The sequence below is a fragment of the Phycodurus eques genome, chromosome 1 (assembly GCF_024500275.1).
Source record: "Phycodurus eques isolate BA_2022a chromosome 1, UOR_Pequ_1.1, whole genome shotgun sequence".
NCBI lineage: Eukaryota > Metazoa > Chordata > Actinopteri > Syngnathiformes > Syngnathidae > Phycodurus > Phycodurus eques.
In genome coordinates, this window is record NC_084525.1 from 36,633,868 (window position 1) to 36,647,831 (window position 13,964).

The 13,964-nt window shown below is 40.3% G+C and overlaps 1 protein-coding gene across 1 annotated transcript in view; it reads right to left on the reverse strand.

The window, feature by feature from the left end:
* The window catches only part of LOC133409942 (xin actin-binding repeat-containing protein 2-like), an 83,178-nt gene that overhangs the window by 45,945 nt on the left and 23,269 nt on the right, over nt 1-13,964 (reverse strand). Inside the window, 1 exon segment of the mRNA XM_061690558.1 lies at nt 119-230. Within this exon segment, the coding sequence (XP_061546542.1) occupies nt 119-230 (112 nt within the window).

Here is a 13,964-nt window from a genome sequence, read left to right on the forward strand (position 1 = left end):
AAGAATAATCTAGTATTCCCAAACTGGTATTTTCTACAGCTGGGTTTGTTATTTGAGAGCACCGGTGAAGGGCCTCCTATCACATATCACACATCACATTTTCATGGAAAGTACTCACAGAAACTGTCATCCAGACATAAGGCCATTGTCTTATCTCGTGGGTGATCGGGCAGCACAATACTTCTGGATGTCACTCGTTTTGATGGCGATCCATGGACACTTGTCACTTCCTGCTTACAGAGAGAACAAAAGGGCAGAGCTGTCACATCGCAACACCTGCACTTTTTTTTTTTTTTTTTTTTTAAACTGTGATGAAGGAGAGGTGGCATCTTAGGTCATTGACAGCAGCTGGCTGTTGTCCGGTCAATCACAAGTACCCATATATTTAAAAAAGGCCATAAAAGTGAAATCATATCAGCCTGGGATTTGTTTCCATTTGTAAAATAAAAGGAAAAAGAGTTCCAGTAAGTAGAATGGAAAGACTGATGCTGTATAGTTGAAGAGATGGCAAATGGAATATGGCTGGTTGAACTCACAATCCCCCATTATAATTAGTTAATTCTGCTATGCCGTCTATATAGTGTCTATCGAATCCCACTTTTCAGCACCCTTTTGTTGGGGTCCCAGTCACTGTCATATAGTATGTTGGTATGGTATGCCATGTATAAGTTAACATGCTGCTGTCCACTGACTTGTGGAGCGAAAGCTGTCCCTTCCGTGATACAACAGACAACGCGCAGTAACACTGGAGAGTGGAACAGGAAGAAAAAAACATAGTTGATTATGATGGAGAGAGTGGCACGGCGGCCAACTGGTTTGCACATCCGCCTTAAAGTTCAAGGGTCGTGGGTTCAAATCCAGTTTTCCTGTGTGGAGTTTGCATGTTCTCTGGGGCCTGCGTGGGTTTTAGCTGGGTACTCCGACTTCCTCTCACATTCAAAAAACATGCATGGTAGGTTAATTGAACTCTAAATTGTCTATATGTGCCCTGCGATTGGCAGGGCATATACATGGTGTACCCCGCCTCTACTCAACTCAACGGTAACAACTTTAACAAAGTGCTGTACATAATCCAGAATCTAGCAATAACTTGTCTCTGTCTGCAATGTCAAAACACCATTTAGTAGAAACAAATTGTATTAATACCTGCTTATACATTATATGTAAGCAGGAGGAGGAGGCTCTCAAGGAGTTCAACAGTTGTAGAGAAGAGCAACTCGTGCTGAAGCCCTTATGGGCCATCATCACGTGCTTGATGTGGACTTTTTTGATTGATTTTATTCTTGATAAATTTTACAGTAGTAGTAGTTTCTTTGTTGTTTGCTTTTTTTGTGGGGTAAAATTAGTTTCATGTTTTCTGTAAAGCAAAGTCTTTACAGATGTATTTACTTTTCACAGCAAAAAACAAAAGAAACAAAAAAATTGATAACCAGGGAAGACTACTAATCCAAAGCGTCATTCTTCCACCGCTGTCCCAAATCGCACAGGATGATGGAGAGGAATTTATCTATTTGAATATCTTTTTCTCATCTAATATCAGCGCAGCTGTGTGCGGCGTTTATCCTTAGTGTTTAACTTATTGGTGAGTTACATGTTGTCTCGCTGCTATGATGTTGCACAATTTTTAAATCCTTCCCAAGCCTGATCAAGATTAATCAATCAAAAGTGATCCGAACTGAACCGGCCCACTCGGGGGAAACATATCTGAAATTAGCAAATTATAGAACAGAACGAGTCAGTGGATTTCAGAATGGCGTCGTTCATTTAGCGTTTTCGTCGCTTATAGTTATGCAGTTTCGCCTCATAAAACCAGCATATAAACAGTGGGTTTGATTTTACTTATTGATTTTCTGAAGACCAATTTTGTGGAGGTTCTGATGATTCCAGACATAAAAGAATATCGATCGTTTTTTCCTCTTAAAGCTGAAGTTACTTTAGAAGGTCTAAAAAAAATGTGTGTTCATTCTTTGACAATCACACCATTTGGGTAACTGAGAGTCAATTTCTTTGCCGAAATCAAATGGAAAGATGAAACGCATGATCTTCCATCATCAGTGCAGCTGTACACCATCATTTCTGGTTATATAGTTAGATCCATATGGGGAGTGCATGTTGTTCAGTTGACAGTCTGACACTGAAAAAGGAGGACAGACTCAGATTTTAATCCAGGTTGTCAATGCCATCTGTCTGACATATAAACACACACCTACAATTTCAGATACCAACGGTGCTGCTCAACTGGTCTACACATAATCACAAGTAAATACGGATGAGCGCGGTATACGTACATTGACTGGAAGTGCACTTGGTTGAACTTGAATAAATACTATCCTGCTGTATGTAATTATCCATCCATCCATCTATTATCTGAGCCGCTTATCCTCACAAGGGTCGCGGGATCGCTGGAGCCTATCCCAGCAATCATCAGGCAGGAGGCGGGGTACACCCTGAACTGGTTGCCAGCCAATCGCAGGGCACATATAAACAAACAACCAGTCGCACTCACATTCACACCTACGGGCAATTTAGAGTTATCAATTAACCTACCATGCATGTTTTTTTGGGATGTGGGAGGAAACCGGAGTGCCCGGTGAAAACCTACGCAGGCACGGTGAGAACATGCAAACTCCACACAGGCGGGGCCGTTGATTGAACCCCGGTCCTCAGAACTGTGAGGCAGACGCTCTAACTAGTCGCTACTACTAAAAAATATATTCAATACGGACATGTCCTTGGTGGAATGTTTTTCTTTTGCAAGCATTTTGTCACAATTTAGGAGTCAGCCTTCACAACGGTTTTCTACTTGCAAATCCAGTATGTGTGTGTGTGTGCGTGTGTGTGTGTGTGTGTGTGTGTGTGTGTTTGTGTGATACTAGGAGAGAGTATGCAAATAAGAATGTATGTATTTTAGAGATTTGAATCTTTGAGGACAAATGTTTTTTCTTTTTGAGCAATTTTTCAATTCTTGGTTGACAACTAATAATTGCATAATTTTGCTTTGTATGAGGCGCCGTTAGGGACATTATTTAGGATTAGCTCTCACACTTACTATTCAAATGCTTTCACACACACACAAACAACTGAAAGGCTCTCATAAGGACTACTCAAACACTCTTATACGCACGAGTCTTGGTTTTATTAACACTACTTAAATGCTCTCATTGCCTACTCAAATGCTCTCATTGGCACTACTCAAATGCTCTCATACACACGGGTCTTGCTCTCATTAACACTACTAAAATGCTCTCATTGACACTAGTCAAATGCTCTCATTTACACTTGTCAAATGCTCTCATTTACAATAGTCAAATGCTCTCATTTACACTACTCAAATGCTCTCATTGACACTACTCAAATGCTCTCATACACACACGTCTTGCTCTCATGAACACTACTCAAATGCGTTCACGCGAGCACGTCAATAACATTCTCGCACACATCAGTGGCATTCACGAATTCATGTCAATCATGCTCACACATGAATAGTGTAAATCTTTTATTAGGTAGGTCAATTCAAAAAGTGAAATTATGGAGATGAACTGCACACTGCACACACTCAGTGAAGTATTTCATATTTAAAATATGTATTATTTTGATGATTGTAGCACATAGCAAAAAAAAAAAGAATTCCCCATATTGAGAAACTAAAATATAACGTCAAACAAAATAGTGAATTAATTCATCTTAAAATAAATCTCCCAAGAAGTATGTATGCGAGCATTTGAGCATGGAAATGTGAAAGGGTTTGAGTATATTTTATGAATGGATTTGAGGATGGTATATGAATAGATTTGACATGTTTATGCGAGTGTGTTTGAAGTGTACGTGTGCAAACATTTGAAATGTTTATGTGAGCGTGTATTTATATGAGTTGAAAAGGAAGTGGTTTCAAAATAAATATAGCATTGACCAACAGCCATAAAGTACAATAGTAAGCCTAACTTAAGCAGTAGCGTTACATAGCATTACACTGTATAGTACATATACATATATATATATATATATATATATATATATATATATATATATATATATATATATATATATGTTGTATACTTATTATTGGGTTACAATAACGCTTTTCCTCAATGATTTAAAATGGCTGCTTTTAATGTGTAAGTGCTGTAGGATATGACGTAATGGTCGGCCAATCAGAAGCCGTGTCGTGTATGACGTAGGGCTAGCCTGCCTCGTCTATCAAGAGCGAGACGCCATTATTCGGTCGCGGATGCTGCCGAATAAATGTGCCTTTCGGGCTAAAGCGCAGTGGACGTGTGTTTACTCCTGGACTCAAGGCAAAGTTTCAACACCGCTGCGTTACAATCAGAAACGTACACGGTTCGTTGCAGGCAGGATGGCCGGATAGTCGCGTTTAAGCTCCCCTGCGCTGTTGTACCTAATGAGGTGTCCAAAGGGAATGAAGGCATTTAATTGTCGTAGTGAAACTTGTGTCATAGATATGCACTCCAGACTACACACAGTCAGTCAAATATTTTATGACTTTTTTAAATATAGGTACATCTCAATAAATAAGAATATAGTTGAAAAGTTTTTCTTCAGTACTCATCAGAATCAGAATCATCTTTATTTGCCAAGTATGTCCAAAAAAACACACAAGGAATTTCTCTTCGGTCGTGGTCACCCTCATAGAGTGATTAAACACTGAAGTACTTTTCAGAGGGCAAATTCCAGTCTAATTTCTAAATTAAAAATAATTTTATTTCTTGAATTATTTAACTATTTCGTTTGACGCTATATTTTAGTCTCTCAATATGAGAAAAAAAATTTTATTTGCTCTGTGCTACAATCGGCGGCACGGTGTGGGACGGGTTAGAGCGTCTGCCTCACAGTTCTGAGGAGTGGGGTTCAATCCACGACCCCGCCTGTGTGGAGTTTCTCCGGGCACTCCGGTTTCCTCCCACATCCCAAAAACATGCATGGTAGGTTAATTGACAACTCTAAATTGCCCGTAGGTGTGACTGTGAGTGCGAATGGTTGTTTGTTTGTATGTGCCCTGCGATTGGTTGGCAACCAGTTCAGTTCATAGCTGGGATAGGTTCCAGCATGCCCGCGACCCTAGTGAGGAAAAGCGGCTCAGAAAATGGATGGATGGATGGATGTGCTACAATCATTAAAATAATACATATTTTAAATATGAAATACTTCACTCTGAGTGTGTGCAGTGTGCAGTTCATCTGTATAATTTCACTTTTTGACTTGAACTACCTAGTAAAAGATTTACATAAGTCACGTGTGAGCATGATTGACATGAAGTCGTGAATGCCAGTGATGTGTGCGAGAATGTGATTGATGTGCTTGCGTGAACGCATTTGAGTACTGTTCATGAGAGCAAGCTGCGTGAGTGTGAGAGAAGTTGACTAGTGTCAATGAGAGCATTTGACTAGTGTAAATGAGAGCAAGGCTCTTGTGTATGAGAGTGTTTGAGTCGTCCTTATGAGAGCCTTTCTGTAGTTTGTGTGTGTGTGTGTATGTGTGAAAGCATTTGAATAGTATGTGTGAGAGCTAATCCTGAATAATGTCCCTAACGGCCCCTCATAGCCTTGGGTACATTGTGCATTGCGTGACTGAAGTGGCTCCATGATGACGCCCTGCAAGATGCAATTCAAAGACCGCTACGGGGAAAACATCATTTGCATAAAACAAACACCCATACATTTGCAAGCGCACACACACACGTGCACACACACACACACATGTGCACACACACACACACACACCCATCATGGAGAGTTCATCGTCTTTCCCTTTCTGTCACTGTCAATCCCTCTCTTTCTCTCATGGCGCTCACCTCAAATGAAGCTCAACTCACTGAGCTGCACTGAGCACTGTCACATGGTCGAAACTGGCTTCCCTGTGCTCCATGTTTCACAAAATGTGTGTTTGACTTCACAGCGGAAGGGAATCACAGATGTCACTCACTGAGAACAAGTACGTTGTATATTAGAAATGATATTCGGACTGGTACACATGCACGACAGGAAACTCTCTATAGCACAGTGAAAGCTACCATTTGAAATTTACGGTCCTCAGCACAGAATATTAATCGTGCAGCTTCTTGCAATTTGTCTATTATTAAAACAAAAATACTTTTATAATGAATGTCAAAAGAGTTTGACACCAGGAAACAGGGAAAAAATTGTTTTAAGAAAATGAACAGTAGAATTTGCTGCATCCATCCATCCATTTTCTGAGCCGCTTCTCCTCACTAGTGTCGCAGGCGTGCTGGAGCCTATCCCAGCTGTCATCGGGCAGGAGGCGGGGTACACCCTGAACTGGTTGCCAGCCTATCGCAGGGCACATACAAACAAACAACCATTCGCACTCACAGTCACACCTACGGGCCAATTTAGAGTCTCCAATTTATGCATGTTTTTGGGATGTAGGAGGAAACCGGAGTGCCCGGAGAAAACCCACACAGGCACGGGGAGAACATACAAACTCCACACAGTCGGGGAGTGGGGTTCAATCCATTGAACCCGGGTCCTCAGAACTGTGAGGCTGACACTCTAACCAGTCGCCCACCGAATTTGCTGCATGCAAACATAATTACCCCACTCAACTCCATATTTCAATTATGTACCTTAAATAAACAAAGTATTACTGTATGCCAGAGTCAGTATATTGTAAACAAGTGAAGGAATACAAGTACAGTAGTACCTTGACTTGTGAGTTTAATTCTTACGTGACCAAGCTTCTCACGCAATTTACTTGTATATCAAATCAATTATCCGCATTGAAATTAATTGAAATGCCATTAATCCATTACAGCCCTCCAAAACAATTTTTTTTTGTGTTACCATCAATCCATCCATCCATCCATCCATCCATTTTCAATACTGCTTGTCCCGTTCAAGGTCGCAGGATCCTGCAGCCTATCCCAGCTGACTGGGGGCAAAAAGAATGCAACCTGATTTATAAAGTATAAATACTGTACATCCTGTCGTATTCGTGAGCTGACCTTCAAGGGGTATGAACTTGTAAGTGACGTCGGATTGTCCGGTTAGTTAGTGTGAGTGTCTGGGCATGACTTGTAGCCTACAACAGCTCCTTGCGAGTTTTGTCCTTTTTTATTTGTGTGTTTGACTGCTAATCTCGTTCAGTAAACATCTAAAGTACATCGCTGACTGTTGATCTCCTTGCCCACATGCCCCCTCTAGAAACTTTTCTAAAAAAAAGTGACGAGCAACTTCTGCTGTGAATGACCTAACACTGTGTGGGACCCCTCGTAAATGAGATTGCATCTCAAGGGGTTTATCCGACCTAAATAAAGAGTTTTCAACAAACACTAGCAGTGGCAATGTTGGTTAATTTAATGTCCTTCCGATTCTCTCACCTGCCTTGACTCAGATATAAATTTTAGTGACATCCCATTTTTAATCCGTAGGGTTTCTTGAGCAAATCTGAAGGCCACATGAAGATTGGAGGTCTGTAGCGACTGACTCAGCAGAAAGTGACCTAACTCTTCTTACTATGCGCCTCAGCGTCGTCTGCCCTAGCCCCCGTTAGTTTACGTGGCCTACAACTACGTGGCTGAGTTGCTGTCATTCTCAAACGATTCCAGGTTAATATTTATGAGTGAGGAAATTTCACGACTGGACTTGAAGTGGTTGGAACACCTGATTCTGATCATTTGGATGAGTGAGTGAATACTTTTGGCAATATAATGTAGTTGGTTCCAATTACAAGTTACCCGGTTGAAAATGTAATAGTAGTGTATCTATTTCAATTTTCAATTACTTTCCCAAAGTAATATTACTAATTACATTTCATTACATTTTGTTTACTTTTCTTAATTTTGAATAATGCATCAACAATAATAAACTGATAACAAAACATGATTAAATGTGAATAGATAATACAAAAAAATTATTGTTACGTTATGCATATATACTGTATGCATATTCTGCATATGTTGACGCATTTGGAAAACATGATAACATGTTGATAGACATTGTAGGGAGTGCATACCGGCACATGAAGGCCACACACACACAACTGAGCTTCATTTTTATGTCTTAAGGAAAAGTTGGAGCCATCCAATAAGTTACGTATGTATTCATTATGTTAGTCCGACATTGAAAATCAGGACTCCTTCAGAATTGGGCCAAGAACCTGTCAATAAACTTAAGCAGAACATCTTTGTAGGCCACAGTCAGGAAACATCCAATGGTCTGCAAACATTATCATTTTTTTCATCAGAAGGTCATAAGGACATGCAGTACAATCGCACTTGTTATTACACTTTTGCATCTACAGTACTTCTTTGGTCCCCATGTGGAGGAGGAAGAGGGCAAGGATGAAGGGGATCTCACTCATGTTGGTGAAGGATTTACAGATTCCCGCAGATTTACAGAGGGAATAATTGGTAAAAATAAATTGTGGAAATCTGTCTGAATGGTGCCAGACCTTCATAATAGAGAATCTATTCATGAGGGGGGGGCGGGGGGGGGGGGGAACTGGATCCGCTTAATAGAATTTCAGCTAATGAAATCAATTCTGGCCATCTGGGACCATTTTATATCACATATGCCAACAGCAAGGCCATTCAAACGGGGTGATAGTGAAACCATGGTAACAGTGATGTGCGCACCATATTGCCTGGAGAGATGACACGGTGCTATCCTTCATAGAATCTTCACATTGGTGTCTGCCTATAGGAGGGAGAGATGATTATTTAACTGTCACACAGACAGGAATTTTCCCAATTTTTGTCTTGCATCAACCACTGGCATTTACGTTCTCGCAACAATAATCTTTGCTCTTATTTGTTTTTTAATGACATACCATTGTGCATCTATGGTCTCTCAAGAGTGCTGTTGACCTTTCTATACTTAATGTGATTCATTTGTCCTCCTTCTCACCTGGAATGTGCTTGTTTGCAGCTGCATGAATGTAAGAATTAACACTAACACTGGGCACAAGTGTAATGAAACTGAAAGTATTAAATAAAAAGTGCCTCCTACCCACAATTCAGTGCCACCGCTAATTTTATATCCCACTTCAAATGTATCAATTCTGAATTTGGCCAGACCATCTATGGCATTAATTCCACAGCTGTGTTTTTCTTCTTCCTTCAGTTTTTTTATTTATTGACTTATTAAGTTATTCATTGATGCTAACACAGAAGGGAACCATGATGGCAAATGGGAAAATGTAATAAATCCCTTCTATCTGGACATGGAATTACGAAATAGGAAAGTCATACAATGCCCTGCCTGCTCAGTACAGTACGGCTAACATATCAATAATTTACACTTAAAGTTTTAGGATGGCCAAAATTTGACCTGAAATGGATGAATTCAATTTTCATTATTTTCTATGGTAATAATTGTCTTGGGGCAGAATGGTGTAATAGCAGTTAGTGCCTCTCAAATTTGAAAAACTCGTTAGGTTGTTGAAGACTCAAAATTGTCCATTGATGTAAAAGTGAAAGTGAATGGTTGGTTATTTACATTGTGTGCCCTACAATTGGCTGATGACCAGTCCAGGGTGTACTCAAACTCCAGCTCACCCGTGACCCTAATGAAGATAGCACTATAGAAAATGGATGGATGGATAATTGTTCGTTAAATTTGAACAAATCTGGAGATTGCATTTCTAACATTAGGAGGTAAAAGTGTGTGTACCTCAAAATCATTGTTTCCACAAAGTAGAGAAGTTCAGGTCGACATATTTTTTTTTATCAAACATTACAAAGGTTGCTAATATGAGTGATTTGTACTTTAAATAAATGTGGCACCATTTTGGCTTCATAGTATGTAGAAGGTAGAGGTTGACACTGCAGTCAGGCCATTGGTCAACAAACAGTCATTACTTGCAAAAGTGCGTACCATTGTGGGAATGGAGAAAGGCAAAAGCTGGTCTCAAAAAAAGCTTCCTTTTGTAATAAAATGCCAAGAAGAAAGAACATGAAATACTGGAAGTCTTCCATTGTTGATTTCTGTCAAAAGTGAGTTTTGTTTCTTTTCTTTGCTGAATTCACTGGTGAGTTAAACTCTGTTGCACCGCTGTTGATTATTATTTACGTCGCTGATGTGGCTTACTGTGTCTGTCTTTCTTACTCCTTTCGAGATGTACGTGTGTCCAAACAATTCTGATGAATATGTATTGGTTTACATTCGGTCTTCCTGTGTGAAGTTTGCATGTTCTCCCTGTGCTTGCATTTTTAGTCCTGCTTTTTCCACATTACAAAAAGATGTTTCTTATGTTAATTTTAAATCAGGGAAGGGCAACTGGTGGCCCAAGGGCTGCAATTTTTCTTTTTTGGGAGTGGGGGGTGTTGAAAATTTTAACCATTTGGTAGAGGAAACAGGGAGCATGCGCCCACACTCAGAGTGGCACCTAGATTAATTTTTTTTTTAAATGATAAATAAGGCCGACTGGTTAGAGCGTCAGCCTCACAGTTTTTAGGACCCGGGTTCAATCCCCGGCCCCGCCTGTGTGGAGTTTGCATGTTCTCCCCGTGCCTGAGTGGGTTTTCTCCGGGCACTCCGGTTTCCTCCCACATCCCAAAAACATGCATTAATTGGAGACTCTAAAATTGCCCGTAGGTGTGACTGTGAGTGCGAATGGTTGTTTGTTTGTATGTGCCCTGCGATTGGCTGGCAACCAGTTCAGGGTGTACCCCGCCTCCTGCCCGATGACAGCTGGGATAGGCTCCAGCACGCCCGCGACCCTAGTGAGGAGAAGCGGCTCAGAAAATGGATGGATGGATGATAAATAAGGTTTATGTCCTGTAAAACAGAGAAGTATAAAGTTGTAATAATACCATTCACCACTAGATAGCCGACATGGTTTACAATAGTGCCAGATCTTCTCCATCAAAGAAGAAGAGTGGTGGTGCCATGATGAAAATCAGCAGTAAGAGAGAGCAATGGCAAAAAGCTGCGGGAAGAGTAAGGCACAACAATTACAGGACACTTCTGTCAGTCATTGTGGATGCAAAACAGTGTCAATTCACCCCTGGGACTTACTCGCTGGGTATGGGGTCACTCACTTATTGCAACAAATAACTCATGATTATGTGAACTGCTTGAGCATTATAATTTACATAGCCACTCATAGCCACACTTTAGTTGTGCAGCTGGGTTCACGATCCTTGTCCTGCATGCTTCCCCTCCTGTCCTTGTCCTGTCCTTCCCTCACAGGGTGTAGCACTACTGCCCCATACAACACTCATATCTAAGGTGTCATTGTTCTTGGTAGAGAATGATTTACTTTCCTCATTTTGTTTATAGTTAGTGCTGTCTTTCATTGTCTTCTTTTCTTCTTTTCTCATTCCCCTCTACAAACGTTTTTTCTGTTCGACTGATCAACTCTGATTCTCAATAAATATCCAATATCCAATACTAAGAAACCACAGTGGCAGCTTAAAAGGTCCACTACGACCAGTGATGCCAAAAATCTGCCATTTTGAGTGACGAGCAAAGTAACGCGTTACTTTTCCCAGGGAAGTAATTAGGTTACAGTTATTTCTTCAATCTAACAATAGTTACTGTTACATCATCAACTTCCCTCACCAAACAGTAACTTTGTAGATAGTGATTCAAACAAAGAGCAGTTCAGGTGTACTGCAGCATTTAACAGAGACTACCCAGAAGAAAGCGATTGGGGACTGCTGATTCTAAAATTCACAGTGAGTTGCAGTACGATAAAAGTGCAAAGAAATGCACAATTTCACTGTCGCCACACTATTTTTGTTATTTTCCTTAGTAAAAAGTGAATTTGATTGTTGTTACTTTTTTTATTTACACATTAAGAATAGTTTTACTGGCGCGTTAAACGCGCAATGCATTGTGGGTTAATTATTCATACCGAGTGCGTGCTCATCAATCGGTCATGGAGGGTAAGGACTGACTCACTGAAAGACTTACAATAATTAGCTTAAATAATATTTACAATGAAAATTGAGAATTCTCAACTTCGTCTGTGAGCTGGCTGACGTCACGTAGTAAGAAAAAAGTTTTCTTGCTCTTAGCACCAAAATTGCTGCGGTGGGAGCAGTGGTGTCTGTGTGTCACTCACTTTCACATTTAAGTGCACGCACGCACAAAGGCACGCACACACACACACACACACACACACACAGTTGCTTTCATGGACCACAATCGGCTGCGTACTGTGAATGGTGTGCTTGTTTACGTTTAGGAACTTACTGTATTGTGTTGGCATGTCAAGTTTGCACTAAGTTGCTGATTTAATGTGGCTTCAACTACACTAATATTTAAGTTATTGCTTCATGTTGATGACATCCTTCTGTAACTTGTGTGGCGTACAGTACCAAGTAATGGGTATGGTTAAGCTAATGCTTTGTTTTGTACTGTGAGTAAGTGATATTCCTGCCACTTGGCAGCTGTCGAAAGTAAATAAAAAGTTACCTTTTTCTAATTTAGTTACTTTTTAAATCAAGTAATCAGCAAAGTAACTAAATTACTTTTAATCTCAAGTAATCAGTAAAGTAACTAAGTTACTTTTTCAAGGTAACTGTGGCAACACTGACTGTGACGCAGTAAAACTGTTCCAGCATAAAAGGGATCCTTTCTGCTTGACCTAACAGCTGAACAGGACAAAAATAAAAAATTAAATAAATTTGCAAATAAGTGAAGTTCGCGAATGCCAAATCGTGGAGATGCGAGTCTTCGCGGTATTGTTTAGCATGAATTAAATATGTGATTTTCTAAGGGCTCTGAAGTAATTAAATAAAGTAATTAAATATTACCTACCAGACCTTCCAGTGTTTGTTAACTGAATCCCGTATAAATAATTGAACACCCAATTACTAATCAAACAACAAAGCACACCCATTCAAGTAGAATCGTACTTTTGTTGCCATATTTCCATCCTGTTGGGTATGTCTTTTCAATTCAGTGTTTAATTTCTAAGCAGGCCTTTGTTCCAATGGTAGCTTACATGTTTTCAAGGCATTTTGCAAATGAAATGGTTAATATAATGTCCTAGGATATGGCTTTTAATTCTGGTGTCTGTGGAGTAATGCAGGCTTTATTGGCCAGTAAGTAACTCAAGGGAGCCTGCCAAGAAAACAAGTCACTCACAATTTGGAAAAATCATTTCAAATGATATGGTAACTTTTATCTGTAAATGTTGCACACATGCAGTATACACCACTCACAACGAGTGTGACAGTTCTTTGGCCGATTGCCTCTGGCTGTAAAAGTGCCTTATGGCTTTTATGGCAGCGCATACAAGCGAGAGCTCTCAAACATAACCCACACTGCACTTGGCAAACCTTCTACAGTCAATCATTCCAGCAGCCCACACCACACAACTGACAATAACAATAGCCTAATGTTAAGGTCCAAGACAAAAAGACCCTTTTTTCCACATTTTTGAAACCATAATTGTCACTTTAAAGGTTACTGGTTGGACTCCATCCATCCATTTTCTGAGCCGTTACTCCTCACTCGGGTCGCGGACGTGCTGGAGCCTATCCCAGCTATCATCGGGCAGGAGGCGGGGTACACCCTGAACTGGTTGGCAGCCAATCGCAGGGCACATACAAACAAACAACCATTCGGACCCACATTCACACCTACGGGCAATTTAGAGTCATCAATTTACCTACCATGCATGTTTTTGGGATGTGGGAGGAAACCGGAGTGCCCGGAGAAAACCCACGCAGGCACGGGGAGTTCATGCAAAATCCAGACAGGCGGGGCTGGCGATTGAATCCCGGTCCTCAGAACTGTGAGGCAGTAAATGGAATTATTTCTTTAAAGAATAAAAAAAAAAACTAGATACAAACTCTAAAGTTCTGTAAATCTCTTCAAATTGTGTACAGTATATACATTACTCCCTGGCTTTATGTGACATTAGGTACACCTGCAGAATCTTAGAAACACATCTCTGTATGATGTAGTGCACCGCAACAATAATAACCTTGTTATATCCACACCTCTTTGACATTCAAATAAAGGTAAAGATTT